Source organism: Xenopus laevis, chromosome 1L (genome assembly GCF_017654675.1).
Source record: "Xenopus laevis strain J_2021 chromosome 1L, Xenopus_laevis_v10.1, whole genome shotgun sequence".
Taxonomy (NCBI): Eukaryota; Metazoa; Chordata; class Amphibia; order Anura; family Pipidae; genus Xenopus; species Xenopus laevis.
Genome location: NC_054371.1, coordinates 87,891,951 through 87,909,414, shown reverse-complemented (window position 1 = coordinate 87,909,414; position 17,464 = coordinate 87,891,951). Strand labels below are relative to the sequence as shown.

At 36.0% G+C, this 17,464-nt stretch overlaps 1 protein-coding gene across 3 annotated transcripts in view; it reads right to left on the bottom strand.

The window, feature by feature from the left end:
* Nucleotides 1-17,464, bottom strand: part of fras1.L (Fraser extracellular matrix complex subunit 1 L homeolog) — a 269,516-nt gene that overhangs the window by 95,966 nt on the left and 156,086 nt on the right. For all 3 annotated transcript variants that reach the window (XM_041591087.1, XM_041591088.1, XM_041591086.1), the window contains 3 exons: nucleotides 10,207-10,359; nucleotides 8,021-8,164; nucleotides 3,101-3,247 (listed from right to left, as the gene is read on the bottom strand). In XM_041591087.1, coding sequence (XP_041447021.1) covers nucleotides 3,101-3,247; nucleotides 8,021-8,164; nucleotides 10,207-10,359 — 444 coding nt within the window. The remainder of the gene's footprint in view (nucleotides 1-3,100; nucleotides 3,248-8,020; nucleotides 8,165-10,206; nucleotides 10,360-17,464) is intronic.

Here is a 17,464-nt window from a genome sequence, read left to right as displayed (position 1 = left end):
GTAGTGTTTGCCTAGTTCATCCACCCACTTTGTTTTGACTAGAGTTTGCTAAGAAAAAAGTTCAGTGGAAATACTTAATTTATAATACTTAACAGAGTGTAAGTGTTTATCTTCAGTTTCTTTTCTCACAAATAAATGGTAAGTTGTGACGAATGGCTAATTTTGAATGTACAGTGTTCCTATCCTTTCCATGTACATTTATAATTTTGAATTAGACCTGCCATACTGGGGCCTTGTCATATAATTACCCCCTTTTATTAAACCATTTATTTAAAAACAATAACAGTGCTTTGCTATTTTATCCCAGCACAGATTTAGATTCTTATATTTATCAATCTTGAAACAAAAATTTCTCCAGACAGCAGTATAGTTAAGAAGCATTTTTTAATTTTTAATCTTGATATATTTCTTGTAAATCGTGCTCTGAACTAGTGTTATATAGAATCTTTGCAATAAAGAAAAACAACACTGTAGAAATAAATGAGGTCTATGCAAAACTGAGTGAAGAAGTGCAAGAGCAATAAGGGGCAAAAGTGCAACTTTTAAAGCGGTTGTCCACCTTCTTAACACTTTTTTTCAGTTCAATTATTTTCAGATTGCTCACAAGAAATAAAAACTTTTTCAAATGCTTTCCATTTTTCAAAAATTGAAGTGTAAACTTTAATGTCCCTGTTCATGTTCATCTGGTGTTTCAATTCGCTACACTGGTTGATACATTTCTCAGCAGCATCTGTGGGATATTAGCAAGTATTGTTTCAGTTATACCAGCTCACGGATATTGCTCAGCAGGGCCAAATATAATAAAAATGTATCAATTTAGAACTGTTTACATAGTTGGTGATCCCCCCTCCCAGAGCTTCTTTAGAAAAACATAAAGAGGTGAAAAATGTATGATTAGACTTAAATATTAGAAACACAGTTACAAATAAATAATAGAAAGTAATTTAAAAAAAAAGTCTTTATTTCTGGTCAACTATCTGAAAACAGCTGAACTGAAAAAAAGTGTTGGAAGGTGAACAACCCCTTTAAATGAATAGTCACAGGTCTCTGTGCTCGAAAACAAAGTGCAAAGAACTGTATCTGCCCCCTGTAAATACAGCACTGCCAACATTTAGCAGGCATAAAGGTGGCTAAAAAAAGGCAGAGCTAAGCTGCAGATTTGCCCCATTCGGACCAAGTCAGCAGCATAGTGGGGTCCCTCGGGGCTCAGTATTGGGTCCAATTTTGTTTAACTTGTTCATGAATGACTGAGGGGAGGGTATTGTAAGTAATTTATTAGTGTTTTCAGATAACACAAAACTATGCAGCCCAATTAATTCCATCCAGGATGTGGCATCCTTGCAACAAGATCTTGACAAACTGTCAATCTGGGCAGCTAAGTGACAAATGAGATTCAATGTTGATAAATGTAAAGTCATGCAACTGGGATGTAAAAATATCCAAGCCATTTACACCACTTACATGGGACTGCACTAGGCAAATTCATTATGGAAAAGGACCTTGGAGTCCTTGTAGATGATGAACTTGGCTGTAGCAAGCAATGCCAGTCAGCAGCATCAAGGACAAATAAGGTATTGAGCTGTATTAAAAGGGGCATTGATTCACGGCAGGAAGTGGTCATTCTTCCACTGCATAGAGCACTGGTAAGGCCCCATCTAGAATATGCCATACAGTTTTGGTCTCCAGTGCTCAAACAGGACATTATTGAATTAAAATGGGTACAGAGAAGGGCAACTAAGCTGGTAAAAGGTATGGAAAATCTTAGCTATGAGTAAAGACTGGCCAAATTGGGGTTGTTCACGCTGGAGAAGAGGCGCTTATAGGGTGACATGTTCAACCAGCTTAAGAGCTAGGCCGTCCTGCTTCCACAGTCATTGTGCTCTGCCCTTCATGCCACCTTTTGCATCCCTAGGCAGCACTCATGCACATGTGGCATGCTCAGTTGTAAATGACACATATACCTTCCAACAGATGTATCTAGTTCCATTATTATGTTATACATACATCACTTTATTATACAACCACTTTCTCCAGCTAAAGCTCTTTTTTTGTAGTGACAAGATCAAAAGGAATCTTAACTCTCTGAAGCATGCTAGTGATACTTCTATCTACTTAATCATTTTATTTGGAAAATCAAAGCCTTAGCAAACTATAATTGGAATGATACTATGAGGAGAAAAAGAGATGCTGATTTTTCAGAGCAGGTAAATTATACAGTGAACGCTTGACAGATAAAAGGTCTAGACAGATTTATAATAAAATAATATTCTAATCTGTGTTCCCACAGTTTTATGATAAGGTAGCAGTAAACTGTTTATTTACGTATGGTATAAATAAAAAGTAAAAAAAAAAGCATTTACAGACACTCAAAGAGCATGAGAACCTTTGGGAACCATCCATGAACCTCTTATAAAGCACTGGCTTTGTGCTAGTCGAGTATGGTATTTTTCGTTTGGTGCAAGGTGCAGAACACAACAGTGCTTGGATGTACATACCCTGTAACTATGATTTAAAATGTGTGTTTTTCCTTTTGTTATTGTTATATATAGTCTACTAGATTAGTCTGGTATTAATCTGGTACGAGGACCAGGAGGACCTGTCTGCGGTATGTAATCTTTTCTATTATACAGTTTAATTAGCTGCAGTGTAGGGAACAATAGCAAAGTAAACCAACATAAACTTTCTTTTGAAAATGAGAAATAATCTACTGTTGGACAAGAAAAAATGCTTAAGAACCTTACTTTGAAAGGAATGCCTATTCAATCTAAAGTAATACATAGTTACATATTACTTTTAAAAAAGAGTTAGCTTGTGTTTACTATTTTATGTCAAATAAGATAGCAGAGTAAGTGTATTTTGTCATACTTTAGCTAATTGTGCAAAAGAGTGCACTGGACTGAAAGTTTGGGGAGGAACTATTAAGAATTTGTCCCAATTGGCCTACCTAGTGTACATTACAGAGGACCACTGGAAGTGTGTGTTAATATTATAAGCTTTTTATAAAAAGAAATCAAATTGAAAATGTATGGAGACGTATGTTGACTTTTTTATGGTTTGACACACTGATAATAAAATCATTTACTGGCTTCATACAGTTTACCTTTGCAGTTTCCGCTGGTGTAGTCAAGATAATACTGCTGAGTGCAACTTTCATACTGGCATTCCCCAAACAGAAGCACTTTGTTTGGATCTTTGCATGAAGTACAACTGCTTGCTGAGTCACAGGTTAAACACTGACTGTTGCATGCTGTGTAAAGAAAAAAAAATAGTTTTATTTTACTAGCAGTTCATTAATACGGCATGCTAACAACACATTTAATAATTTAAACTTCACTTCACATAAAGCATTTAGTGAAACAAGTGAATTAAAATTACTTTAACGCTTTTCAGAGTGGACTGAGAAAAAATGTATTTTGCAGTAATTACTACTCTGTACAGTAGATCATTTTAAATGGATTGATCAAATAAGGCTTATTGTACACTGAACTAACACATGTTTTAAAGTTGTTGATGACTGATATTCTTAATGTGTATAGCATGTTACAAATTAATTCACTATAATTCTGCCAGAAACAACGGCTGGGAATAAGATCAAAATGCCTATAATGCCTGTTGTAACCCTTTCTAATTTCCATGCTGGTTTACTTTCTTCTAGTTTTTATCTCTTTGACACTCTTTATTCTTGCTGTACACTCTGCTAACATATATACTGCATAGCCTGGTCAGGTATCATATTTAATGATAATCAAGTGTGCCTACCCCCTTAAACACATGCAGAATAACTGGAGCACTACAGGTAGGACAGTTCTCAAATGATGCATCTGTCAAATATACTTTAATCTATGCACTCTTTTTTATCCAATTATTATATTAAACTATAGTTAGGCAATGCCACTTTTATGCATGTGAAAAGCCTTAAGCATAGTCTTATGCAGATTAAAGGATGCTTTCATTTTTATCCTACATACCCAACAAATTTCCCTGTCTTACTTCCTGATTTACTTTAAAGATTATTATGATGTATATACACAATAATGCACTGAGCAATAATGGAATCTCATGCCACTTAGTAATTCATTAACATTTCCATTAGAGAGCCAGTGAAGCTAAACACACGATGAAGACATGATTACCTTCTCTAGGGATAGAGGTACTAAAAACAACATGAAATACTGGGCAAGTTAGCACCTCTGTATTTTTGTTTTCCTTCAATTGATTGCAATAGCTCCCCAATCATTTAAATGGCTATATCGTCTACAATAGGGATGAAATTGTACATCAGCACATGGACATATTTGTATTGCCTCATGCAGAACTTTACCAGAAAAAAAGATAGATGATAAATAGAAAGATAGATAGATGCCAATATGTTAATTCTTCTGACTAATGGAACATGGGAGTTATCAAAGACCGAATTTATCTCAACATGTTCTGCCAAAAACAACCACATGGGTTTTTCCACTTATTTATTTTTTTTCCGCTTATTAAAATGTGGTTTGCGGAAAAAAAAGATATCAGAATTTCCCATTTTTTTCCGGGTTTTCGGGTATTGCACAAACACAGCACACATCAAAAAATCATTGGGACTTCTCCCATTGACTTATATGTAACCTCAACAGGTCTGAGATGCCAGATTTTGTGATTCTGACTTTTTACATCCTCGGGGTAAAATAAATTCCGAAAAATTTGTGATTTTTTTAAAAGTCAGATTTTATTATTAGGAGTTTAGTAAATAACCCCCTTCAAAATCACTGCTAATCGCATATCGCTAATCGCATAGAATATACATTCTAATAAAAGATACTTTATATTTAAGCTGTTGAGTCTAGTTCCCATAAACTCTGCCTTTTAGGGACTGTAGGTTGTTGCCTAAAATAGTAACTGGAAAGAATAAACTGTTATGTCCTTGAAACTGGCACAAACTGGCACATATGCTTTTTTTCTCTGCATCTGCATCTTTGTTAAGTACATTACACTTCTATTCTATAGAGCAGAAAAAATGTAACTTAACTGATATTCTGGGAATCATTTTAAGCTAAACATGTCTAATATGACTAAAGCTGGCCATGGATGTAAAGATTTTTAAAAGATCTTTTCATTATCGTGAGACCACGGTAATCACAAAACGATTTGTCCATCAATTAAAAAGCCCAAGAAAACTGAGGGTAGCTGCCTGCTTGGCCCTGCAAACATAGATAGATTGCAATGGGGCTGATAAAGATTTGGAGGGTCCTATAGATGTTCACTGGTCTGTGTTTTAAATGAGGGATGGGTGCATCCTAACAGTCCTTGCCAGAAGCATGGTAGGAGGGGGGCAGCTATTGACAGCCCTGCAGTCATACAAGCAAAGATAGACTTCAGTTCCCTATCAGGTCCTGCTAGCTGCTAATTGGTTCCTATCCTTCAATGCAGTGTGCTGAATGCCACTGGCTTTCCTGCACAGCCAGAGAATTCAGCGAACAGGAAGTGGGCGGGACTAGTAGGGATTTTGCAGAAATTTACAATGAAGTAACCAGAAACACAACTTTTTTTAAATACATTCCTTCTATAAAAGATTCAAATGCACTGGCATTCGTTTTTTACATAATATGTCTCCTTTAATCGTGAAGTGGAGTGTTTTAAAAACGATATCCTCCCTCTACTCTAAACTTACTTTGTTACTATGAGTGATTGACGTAAATTTATTATCACACTTGGAATCTAAAGGTGGCTAAACATGGGCAGGTTTAATTTGCCGATTCAGGCCCTTTAGACTGATTCGGCAGTTTATCTGCCCGTGTATGGGGACCTCCGACAGGCCCTCCTGATATCTGGCCAAAAATCCGTCAGTTGTCCATCAAGCAGGTTTGATTTTCCCATCGGATCAGGGATCGTCTAGTTAATGCAGTACTTGCTCCCTAGGGCTAACGACTGCCTTAGGTGGGCATATCGGTGAAAGATCCTGAGCAGTTCCCAGAAAGGTTTGTGTGTGGTCATTTTTTATTGAAACCAACCTTTTCTAAGATAAGCAGAAAATATACAAAGCATTTTAATATATTTAGAAAAAAGTGTTTGTACAATTTAGAATATTAGGAAACGTGTTTATAGAAGATAAAAAGTGCTTTGTAGATTAATTTAGGGCACTTCCTTTAAGCAGCTCCAAAAAAACACTCACATTTATCTTCAAACACAAGGTAAATACAATTATCACCGTCTGCTTCTGTTAATTTAAATCTTTCCTATAACTGGCTACTCATAACAAAAGCCTTGTCTTTCAACATGATTATCTCTGCCTGTTCCTCTTGAATGCATACCTGACATTTCTCACTGATAACCTGAAGATATTTGATATTTTGGAACAAATTAGTCATGGAATGACACTAATTTGATGAATGCAGAGGCAATTTTTTTAAGAATAGACAAACAAATGGCTTATGGAAATGATACAGTTGATGCTTAATTGGAGTGCACCACAAGCTTTTAGGGCACAAAATCTCCTTGTTCAGGAAAACAAAAAATCACTGCATCTCAGATCCTTTGTCTAGTTAAAATATGATGCAAAAATGCTTACTCAGTTATGATGATTTCCATTGGCAGGTCTGCCTATAGATTCCTAGCTATTATGGCTTCATTGCTCCACAAATTGTGTGCAAAAATGTTCAATACAGGACTATATCTAGTCTTTTAGTCCCTCTGATTACTACATGAGATAGTCATGCTTGACTTATACCTGTATGCCCACTGGTTAAATGGATTAAGCAACACATATTATTCCAAATAGAGTTTGATAAATTCATTTAGACACAACTATACAGGCAGATGTCAAAGAGTTTGGGCATAATATGACTTTCCTTTTGGTAAAAGTATGTCATGTAGGTGCCTTAAATAACCATATTAGTTATTCCTGCTTCAGTGACAGTACTTGGATGAGGGTTGTAAGCAGGAAGCTGTGGGTACAGACTTGTTGCTAAAATCGCACACTGAAGTCACAGGATAGTTATATTGTAACTGGACTGATATCCTTCCACACATCTGTCAACAGCAAAACCATTTCACTATAACATCTCTCATATTGATATTCAGATGAAGCTGTTTTTTTGCTTTTGGTATTGTCCAGTTAATAATCATGAATAAACTCTGATTTAGTCACTTAAGCATTGCTCTTGCATTTATTTTTAATTTTTGAAAACAACAAATGACACTACATTGTTTAATATTTTAGAATTGTGCTTAGCTGCAGGTAAACTATGTTTTAAGCCTCTCTTTACAAGGTTAAAAAGAAATACAGCTCAGAGCACAACTGATTGTTTTGGTGTCTTAGTTTGCAAATTGTTAATATGCCTTTCTCTTTTTTCTCCAAAACTAATGAGATTTGTGATTTCATTCCTTTGCCAATTGCGTTTAGTATATCATCTGGTATGGCCTGCAATTCTTGCATGATCCCCTGTAGTAATTTTAGATTAAAATTAATTACTTGGAAATTATCTGACATTTTATCAACAGTGAAATATCAGTGGTTTGCTTAATTGTATTTTCACTTGTGTTACAGGGTTTTGTGTCCTACCACTTTGGAAGGAGACTGCAAAACATGGACATTTACTTTAATTTAGTAACACTGCTCTATAAAAGCACCTATACACCTATAATAGCAGCCTCAGTGCTTTGGGTTCAAAGCTGCTATACCCTACTGGCCAAGGGGAAACTAATACTAATACTGAGAAGCCTTTGTCAACCTGTGATCCTACAAATGCTGTTGTACTGTAAGAAACAGATTTATCAACATTTGCATTCACGGTTTTACCAATTCAAGTTTTTTTGCACTAATAATCAAGAATGCAAGTTGGAGTTTCGAAAACTGGAATGATTTAGATTTATTAAGCGTAAAAACCTTGATTGTAAAAATTCTGCATCTAAAAGCTGCCAAGTTTGCATAGAAATCAGTGGGAGTTAAAATTTCACAAATTCCTATATTGATAAATAAGCCTCTATCAATATTTGATAGAAAGAAGAAGAAGAAGGTTCATTTAGTGAAGGTACAAACCTTTGCAGACTTGCCCTTCTCTGTAATAACCTCGGAAACAGCTTTGCACACACATGCCATTGTGAGACACAACAAGACCGTCCTCGCAGGAAGTACAGGAATTTATCCATGGTCCACTACAGGTTTTGCAGGAGAGGTTGCAGCCTGTGGAAACATAGTCAAATAAATGGAGTGTATATAAAGGAAAGTGGTTTTTATTTGTTCATGCTATTTGGCATACTTGGCAGCATTTGTTTCTTTGAGGATATTTACTAATGCCTTGCAGGTAAACAGTGTGACCTAAAGCGGACCTAATGCAATGCTAAAACACCACTGTAGTTATAAAAGAAAAAATATCCCACTGAAACCAATTAAATTTGTCCATGCTCATCTCTTATACATTTTCATACCCAGGAGACTCACTCAAACAAATCCTTTCTGCTTCGCACAATTGTTTTTTTTCTCATTTAGAGATGTCAGCTTGCAAACTGACCCCAAATAATAACATTTGCTAAGAATCTTCATTTACTATGTTGTGTACTGTACTATTAATACATTATATTCATGGATGTGGAATCTCTGTAAGAAAACCAAATGAATGCATGATGTAAAGATTCCACTTGAGTAATAACAGTTTTTTAGTAGTCAACAAATAGTGACATTTCTATGGTTAAAAAATGCAATATATTTATACATATATTGCATTGTTTTTTTGTTCACGCTCATAGATTGCAGTGTAATGGGGACCTTCTTTTGCAAAGACTATGAACTTAAACAGATAGCATGTTCCTGCCTGTCAGAGCTGAGCCCATATCACAGCCTGTGCAAGTGCAGAAGTGCTTGAATAAGAGAAAGATCTGTTTTGAATTTAAATTACATATTTATTTACATAAATGCTTAACAAAGGGGTATTTTTATATTGGATATCCAATGCACCCATTCACTTAAAAGTGTCAGTGTGACTTTAAGTCTGTTTCAGTCCTGAAGATGGCCTGAAACTGAACTGAACAGTAACATAGGGGCTGATTTACTATTGATCTTAATCAAGCAATAATAATGAACAGTAATGATTATCAAAGTAGATCCATAACAAATCAGATTGATCTTTAATCATTCTTTCATCAGAACAATAGTGATGAATCCACTGGAGAAAGGTAACATTTAAAAATATAAACTGGCCATAGCCTTAGCCTATTATGGAATTTAGTACCTCAAACCATTTGAGCTTTTGCTAGGTCTGAGTTATTAAATCACTAGGACTGTTAAAGGGGACTCATCACCCAAAACAATGTATCCGAATCTTATTTTATCACATTAGTTAAGCAAAATGAACTTAAATTACACTGTATAAATTATTTGAATCTTGTTTCCTTCGATCTAGGAATTCATAATTATAGCAAGCAGGCAGGTGCCATTTTGTGGACACTGTTATTAAGGCAAGCCTTGCATCATTTTAGAATCTTGTTAGTGCACCAGAATGGGGGACATTAGTCTATCCCCTTGCACTGGCTACACAATAAAAATGGTTAAGAGAACTGGGGGAATGTTGGGAGTGCATGACATCTAGGAAGTGTTGAATGGAAAGTGAAAGTAATTGCCAGCCCTGCCTCTATGCCTAAGGCTGAGATTTTTAAATGAGTTTATAACAGCTATGAATACTTGACTAAAAAATATGTTTGGGTGACAGGTCCACTTTAAGGAATGTTAAGTACTGATTTAAATCAAATTGATCAAGCTGGCTTGTTCTTATTTTTCTTATTTGATATTTTATATAGTTGCCATATAGCATTTATGTGCCTCAGACGACTTCAATAAACCGAAGGAATTAAAAATATTTGTATTTCTTTGAAATACAGGTATGGAACCTGTTATCCAGAATGCTTGGGACCGGGAGTTTTCTGTAATTTGGAACTTCATAGCGTAAGTCTGCTAAAAATCATTTAAACATTAAATAAACTCAATAGGATTTTTCCCCCACCAATATGGATTAATTATATATTAGTTCTGATCCAATGCAAGGTACTATTTTGTTACTACAGAGAAAAAGGCAATAGGTTTAAATGTCTTAATTATTTAATTTAAATGGAGTCTATGGGACACCAACTTCCTGTAGTTGGGAGCTTTCTAGATAATGGGTTTCCGGATAACAGATCCTATACCTGCACCATATGTTTTCAGAGATAATTTCAATTTAACAAGCCACTTACGTTTACAGTTTCTTCCATCTGTATAAAATCCAGCTGGACACTCAGATACACAGCGATCTTCAAGAAAGTAGTATCGAGAATATTGGCACTTCAAGCAAACGCTGCCTGTGTCTTGTAGGTTTGCAACACAATATTGGCACTGAGGTTGGCAATCTAAAATAAATGAAAAATGTGATAGTATTTTTAATTATTCACTTTCTTTCTTGACTGTTTCCATTATACAGGATATCAGCTATTTGCTTCATAATTGTTTTCCTATAGGACCACTTACTCTCCAATAGAGCACAATAAAGTCTATTTCTACCCAGCAACCAAGAGAAGCAGCTGCTAATTTCCATGTATAATATATGCTTATGTGTCATGCAATTCTGAAAAATTAGGCATTTAAATAAACATGTACTACTTTACTATGTAGAATTGTGCACGACTGGCCATAAGCTTTTTCGTAAAGACTGACATCCCGTTTGCACCTACCAGATTCAAGTTTTCCTTTAAGTACACTGGCTTACTGGATTTTATCATTGCTGGGCAAACAGAGCAGTCAAAATGCCCTATTCTACTGTAGCCACTTTCCATTATAGGATACACACAGACATGACAGAAATGAGTGTATGAAGAAAGATGTTGCTTGTGTCTGCCATAGGCAGTGTATTTCCCATTCAAGTGAAAAGAAAAGCATCTGCCAGCTACACTAGCTTGTTGATAGTTAAAACCAGTCTCCCCTTAACCTTATTATTCAATATCCACTTTTTATATATTATATATATATATATATATATATATATCCCACAGTGCCTGCACGCTCACTCAGTTGAAGCCAGAGGTACTCAGTCAATATTAGGTATACTCTGTTAGTTGGGATGTGTGTGATTTATTTCACACATTTTTATCCGACGTTTCGGCCTCACATGGAGACCTTTCTCAAGGATAAAGTGAATTACAAGTGCAACAGTTTAAATACCCTCCCCCATATGTATATTATGGCACCAATGTGACGTCATCAGTCCTTATACAGTTCATAGGTTGAAAAAAGTCCTCTAAAAGAAATGAAATGAGGACTGATTTTCCATATTTCCATATATATACCAATTATTCTCAGACAGCACTCCCTGTTATAAAAACCAATTACTTTATTGTTGCATCGTATCTGTGCAAGGATGAAAAAGGTCCCAACAGGGACCGAAACGTCGGGCACAGATACGATGCAACAATAAAGTAATTGGTTTTTATAACAGGGAGTGCTGGTCTGAGAATAATTGGTGTATACATAATTACCGTGCACCCCTCCCTTTGCTGAAGTTATTTGCCTTGGAGTGCGGATACTCATTTGGAAGTGTATATATGTATATATATATATATATATATATATATATATATATATATATATATATATATATAAAAATAAGAATGGTACTATCCCAATCAGTTTCCAAATAAGCAGGTGCTCACTGTTATATTCCTAACATCAGTATGTTTCATTTCTTTTGAAAATGTATAGTCTGAAAGCCCCTAGACTGTGTTTACTCTTTTCTGACATCTACATATGTTTCCATTGATTATATAGGCTACCTGTATTACACCCATGTCTTTGTTTCCCCATTCCTTTTTCTTTAATTTCAGTTCCTTTTCTTATGTTTTAATTGCTATTTTACAATGGCCTTGTGGCCCACAATAAATTGTTTCAAAAAAATATAGTCTGTTTTTATTGTAAAAAATTGGTTTATATAATATGAGATTTCTCCAAAATGAGAGAAATGGCATTACACATCAACTGTCAATGACAGAAATGAGTCATATAAAAATAAATGCTAATTGTGGCCTCTCATTTCCCAATTTGAAACAGGAGACAGCTCTGGAGAAGAGAACACATTTCACAGACATGTTACTAGAAAAACTGGCTAGGATACTTTAACAATCCCTTAAAAAAAAATCTAAAACAAACTTGCAGAAAATTAGTCTATTTGGTCGTATATATAACAGATAAGGTATAACAATAGCTACAGTGGTTTTCTTTCTTTATTATTCAGTAACTGTGGATGCCATATGCTTTTGCTCTTTAGATGTATTGAGTCACCTCTAAATTATAAAGTACTCCAGCTCCTAATAAAATAAAAAATAAAAATAAAAAAAACACCACACACATTTCAACTCGCTCTTCCACTGGCAGTCATAAAAATAAGCTGTAATGTACATCATCAGGAACTGAATGTGAGAAGGTTCTGCTTCCAAAGGCAGACAATGATATTTTTATAGCATTTAGAGCGCACATTAACATTTTCCCAGCCTGATGCTTGCTTCAGTAAGTATCTACCAAAAGATGAAACATCCACAATAATTCATATTTTTATTGTAACAAGCTGCTTTCCTACCAAGTAGAGATATTGCAGCAGTCATATCATACTTAAATGAAAACTCCCTAATGAGAGAAAAAATCAAGTCTAGTGACTTCCTTGCCTGATGCAAGCAAGTGTGGAGTCAGACCAGAAGAAGGCTCTAGAGAGAAGACAGTCATCCTTGCCTACCGCCTAAGCACATCAAATAATAAAGTTTTACAGAGAGAGAGAATGACTGTTGTAGAGAAAGGTTTCTCTGATAAAGCTTAAGTGCAAAATAAATAATAATGGGAATAACCCTACTATTGATTTGTTTACTTGACAACAAAATGATTTTCAAACAAGTTTCAATGTGATTTCAAAAAAACAGTAGCTGGGAAGGAGCCTCTTTGTGAAACAGTGCTCATTTTTGTGATGAGAGGAAAAATGAAAGATGAAGTGAAGAAAACCTCTGCAGGCAATCAATAGCACTGAGCTGGTTTGTCCAATAGGCAATTTGTGGCTAAAAATCTGCTGCATTAATAAAACATAAAGACAATCAAGATTCTATTTTTGTCCAGTTCAGTTTATTGGCCACCATGACATACAGAGCATTCTCAAACATAGCTGCTGCACTCTAGGTGCATATTTTATGCATTCTATATGTCCTGTTTTTAATTATAGTTCGCAGTGTACAGCATGTAGTAAATAACATAGCAAAAGTACTGTATTATAAATAAATGTATAAAATATAATGAGATCCTTAGATCAATTAATTTGCAGCCTAGTTCACATAAGTGAAAGCATGTATAAACCAAATACTATATAGCCATGACCACATGAAGGAAATACTACAAGGTAACGGGTTAACTTAATGCTCACCCTCAAAAAAAGTATGAACACCACAGCTTATTTGTATTGGGTATTTGCCAAGATTTAATATGCAGTAAAGGCTTTTGACTTTGAAAATTGAAAAAGAAAAACCTTTTGAGCAGCAAGGCTTCTGGATAACATATCCCATACCTATATATATATATATATATATATATATATATACACACACAGACAGGTTTTGATACTCAAATCTATACTAAATCGACAGATCGCAATCAGTTATTAGCTTATGATAGCTTCCACCCTCCATCGGTTAGAAAATCTATTCCGACTAGCCAGTTCACTAGAGTTAGTAGGATAACAAATAATCCAATAGTATTGGAACAAGATTTGGAAAACATGAGTAAAAAACTTAGAGATAGGGGATATCCAGATATGTTGATACAAAAGAATAAAAAGCAAGCGAAAGATGGATGTTTAAATAAACGCCCTAGGCATTCAGATAATAGGGGTAACAGGAACAGATTGGTTTATGTGTCTCAATATAGTGCAGCAAGTCCAAATTTCAAAAATATATTGTATAAACATTGGCATTTACTCAGGGAAGCATATCCCACCATTCCAGAATTTCAACAAAATCCTATGATGTCATATCGACGAGGAACTACTATTGGCAATAGGTTAGTTAATGCAGACATCCGTAAGCCTCCGAATAGAATGATGTTTTGGGGCCCCAAAAAAGAGGGTATGTATAGATGTAAAGGTTGTGCACAATGTCGATTTGTCCTCACAGGTTCAGAATTTGAGCATCCAGATACAAATAAAAAATTCAAAATTAAGGGATACAATACATGTGACACCAACTATGTGGTGTACATGTTAGTTTGTCCATGCAATTTGATCTATGTTGGGGAAACCACACAAAAAGTGAGAGATAGGTTTTCCCAACATAGATTTTATTATTATTAACATGTATTTATATAGCGCCAACATATTGCGTAGCACTGTAAAGTAACTGTGATTATACAACTACATCACATGAATTACATACATAGAATATATGGAGTAACAAACATCACAATCAATACAGGTACAAAGAGGTGAGGAAGGCCCTATGCATAGGCATACAGTCTAAAGGGAAGGGAGTAATACACAAGGTGTGGGAGTGGGCAAGATCGAAGTAAGTGGGTGAGAAATGTGGTGTTGTATGTGGTGTTGCGTTTGGTAGTTAAGCAGAGTGAGGGTAGGCTTCTCGAAAGAAGTGTGTTTTCAGAGATTTTTTGAAAGCAGAAAGGTTGGGAGAAAGTCGGACAGATCATGGGAGAGCGTTCCAGAGGAGGGGTGCAGCCCTTCCAAAGTCTTGAATGCGAGCATGTGAGGAGGTAATGAGAGAAGAGTTGAGTAGCAGGTCAGTAGAGGAGCGAAGTAAGCGAGTGGGTGAGTATATAGAGATGAGTTCAGAGATGTAGGGTGGAGCAGAGTTGTGAAGTGCTTTGAAAGCCAGTGTCATTAATTTGAATTTGATTCTGAAAGGTAACGGAAGCCAGTGCAGGGATTGACAGAATGGCGAGGCAGAGGATGAGCGGTTGCTGAGGTGTATGAGCCTCGCAGCAGTGTTCATTATGGACTGGAGAGGTGACAGTCTCTGGAGGGGGAGGCCAATTAAAAGAGAGTTACAGTAGTCTAGACGCGATATGATGAGAGAGTGAATAAGAATTTTGGCAGCGTCTTGGGTGATAAATGATCGTATTTTGGATATGTTCCTTAGGTGGAAGTGACATGATTTAATAAGTGACTGGATATGAGGAGTGAATGACAGGGCAGAATCTAGGATAACCCCAAGGCACCGGGCCTGGGGAGAGGGGGTGATAGTGGAATTGTTAACTATGATGGATACTTCGGGGATGCTACTGGTGTTTCTTGGAGGAAAGAGAACCATTTCAGTTTTAGAGAGGTTTAATTTAAGGTAGCGTTGCGACATCCAGGTAGAGATAGCGGACAGGCAGGAGGAGACGCGAGTTAGGAGTTCTGGGTTGAGATCAGGAGATGAGAGATAGATTTGAGTATCGTCAGCATAGAGGTGGTAGTGGAAACCATACGAATTTATTAATTTGCCAAGGGAGGAAGTATAGAGGGAGAATAGTAATGGTCCCAGGACAGAGCCTTGAGGAACTCCAACAGAAAGAGGTAGGGGAGAAGATGATACTCCATTGTAGGAGACACTGAAGGAACGATTGGTGATGACCATAAATACAGGGAATCGATCACTACCTGTATCAAGACATTGTTTAGATCATGGTCATTCATCTGATGATTTAAAATATAGGGTCATCCAACATATTCCACCACCCAAAAGAGGTGGAGATCGAACCCTTATATTAAAAAGAGCAGAAGTGAAGTGGATAGATTGGGGACCCTGATCCCACAGGGATTAAATCGTGATTTTGACTTACATTTATTTCTGTGAAAGGTCCATGGTTAATTGTAATATCGAAATGCTGGCTTTGTATATTTGTCTAAATAGGATGTAACAAGTTCCATATAATATGAAATGTACATTTACAAATGTTTTCCAAATATTTCGTAGCTAAGGAATCTATATAGCAACCAAGGGGTGGAGGTGTGTCCGCTTACGTGCAGATCCGTCTCCAATATGAAGACGCGTCATCACAGTGACCGGATACGCTTACTTCCGACTCGCATAGAGAAGCATCGGACGCAACAATGGAGTCCTAGACGCCACTGCACGCTGTAAACGCTTGAGAAAGGGAAGGAGGATTTCCCGAAACATCGCGTGGGTGCTTGAATATGTGGCGATATCGCTGGACCTAAAAATGCTGGACTTTGTACAGATAAGTTGACATTATGCTGAAAATGGAAGTGCACATTGGAATGTTTTAATAGCAACAATAAATGCTACGTTTTATCAAGGTGTTGCGATCTGGTTGGATACTATATATTTATTGAAAGCGGAATTACTCACCGCTATATGGATCAGCACCCGACACACATTGTAATCTAATCTAATTGATTGGTGCATCATAACTGTTGGATTCAATATATATATATATATATATATATATATATATATATATATATATATATATATATATACACACACAGCCTAAAAAAAATCCTAAAATAGCCTGCAAACTTTTAGAAAAACAGAATAAACACTGTCACAGTTATCTTTTTTACAATGTACCAATCTTCTGTAAACATGTCAGCAAACTATGTTTTATTCATATGCTGAAAGAAACGACCTTATTACGTTCACGCAAATTACAGGCAGCTAACAAAGTGAGCACTGTTACAGAACTGCAGCTGAAAAACATTTGTGGGCAGATTTATCAAAGGTCGAATTTTTTTTTTACTCTAATAAATACGAATGTACTCGCAATTCGATTGGGAGGTCATTTATGAAAAAAATGTGATTGTGAATATGAACAAATTCAAATCGAATTTTCTTGCGAAAAAAACTCGAATGTCAGAAAGTCTATTAACACCTTCAAATAGGTAAAAGGACCTCTGCCATTGACTTGTAAATGAATTTGACAGGTTTAAGGTGGCAAATATTTGAATTAGAACTGTTTCCATTGTCGAGAGGTGATAAAACTCACATTCGCATTTACATTCGAATTGGGGGATTAAAATTCTAATGTGTGAATTTTAACACAAAAAAAATCGACCCTTAATAAATCTGCCCCTTAGTTATATGGCAGGACGTTTTATTCTTTCAAGTCTTACCAAGATTAATATAAATCACAAGTGTTAAAAGAACAGTAACATCAAAAATTATTTTACAAAAATTTGTTAAAATACAACAAAAACAAAACACCAAGACAAATTAAAATTTACAAAGCCTTTATTAAGAAATAACTTACTGAAACTCCACTTCCGCTCCTCTATAGAAAAGGCCATATGGCGACCATCTATAGTGCAGCGCTGGATTTCTCCTCCCTGGCTATCTCTCCTATTGTACTGACAGCAGGAAAAGCGTCCCGGCTGGATGAAGAGCTGAAGTGCCCGGTGTGCGGCTCCTTCTATAGGGAGCCCATTATCCTCCCCTGCTCCCACAGCCTAACCCTATCCTGTGTGCCGGAAGAAACCTT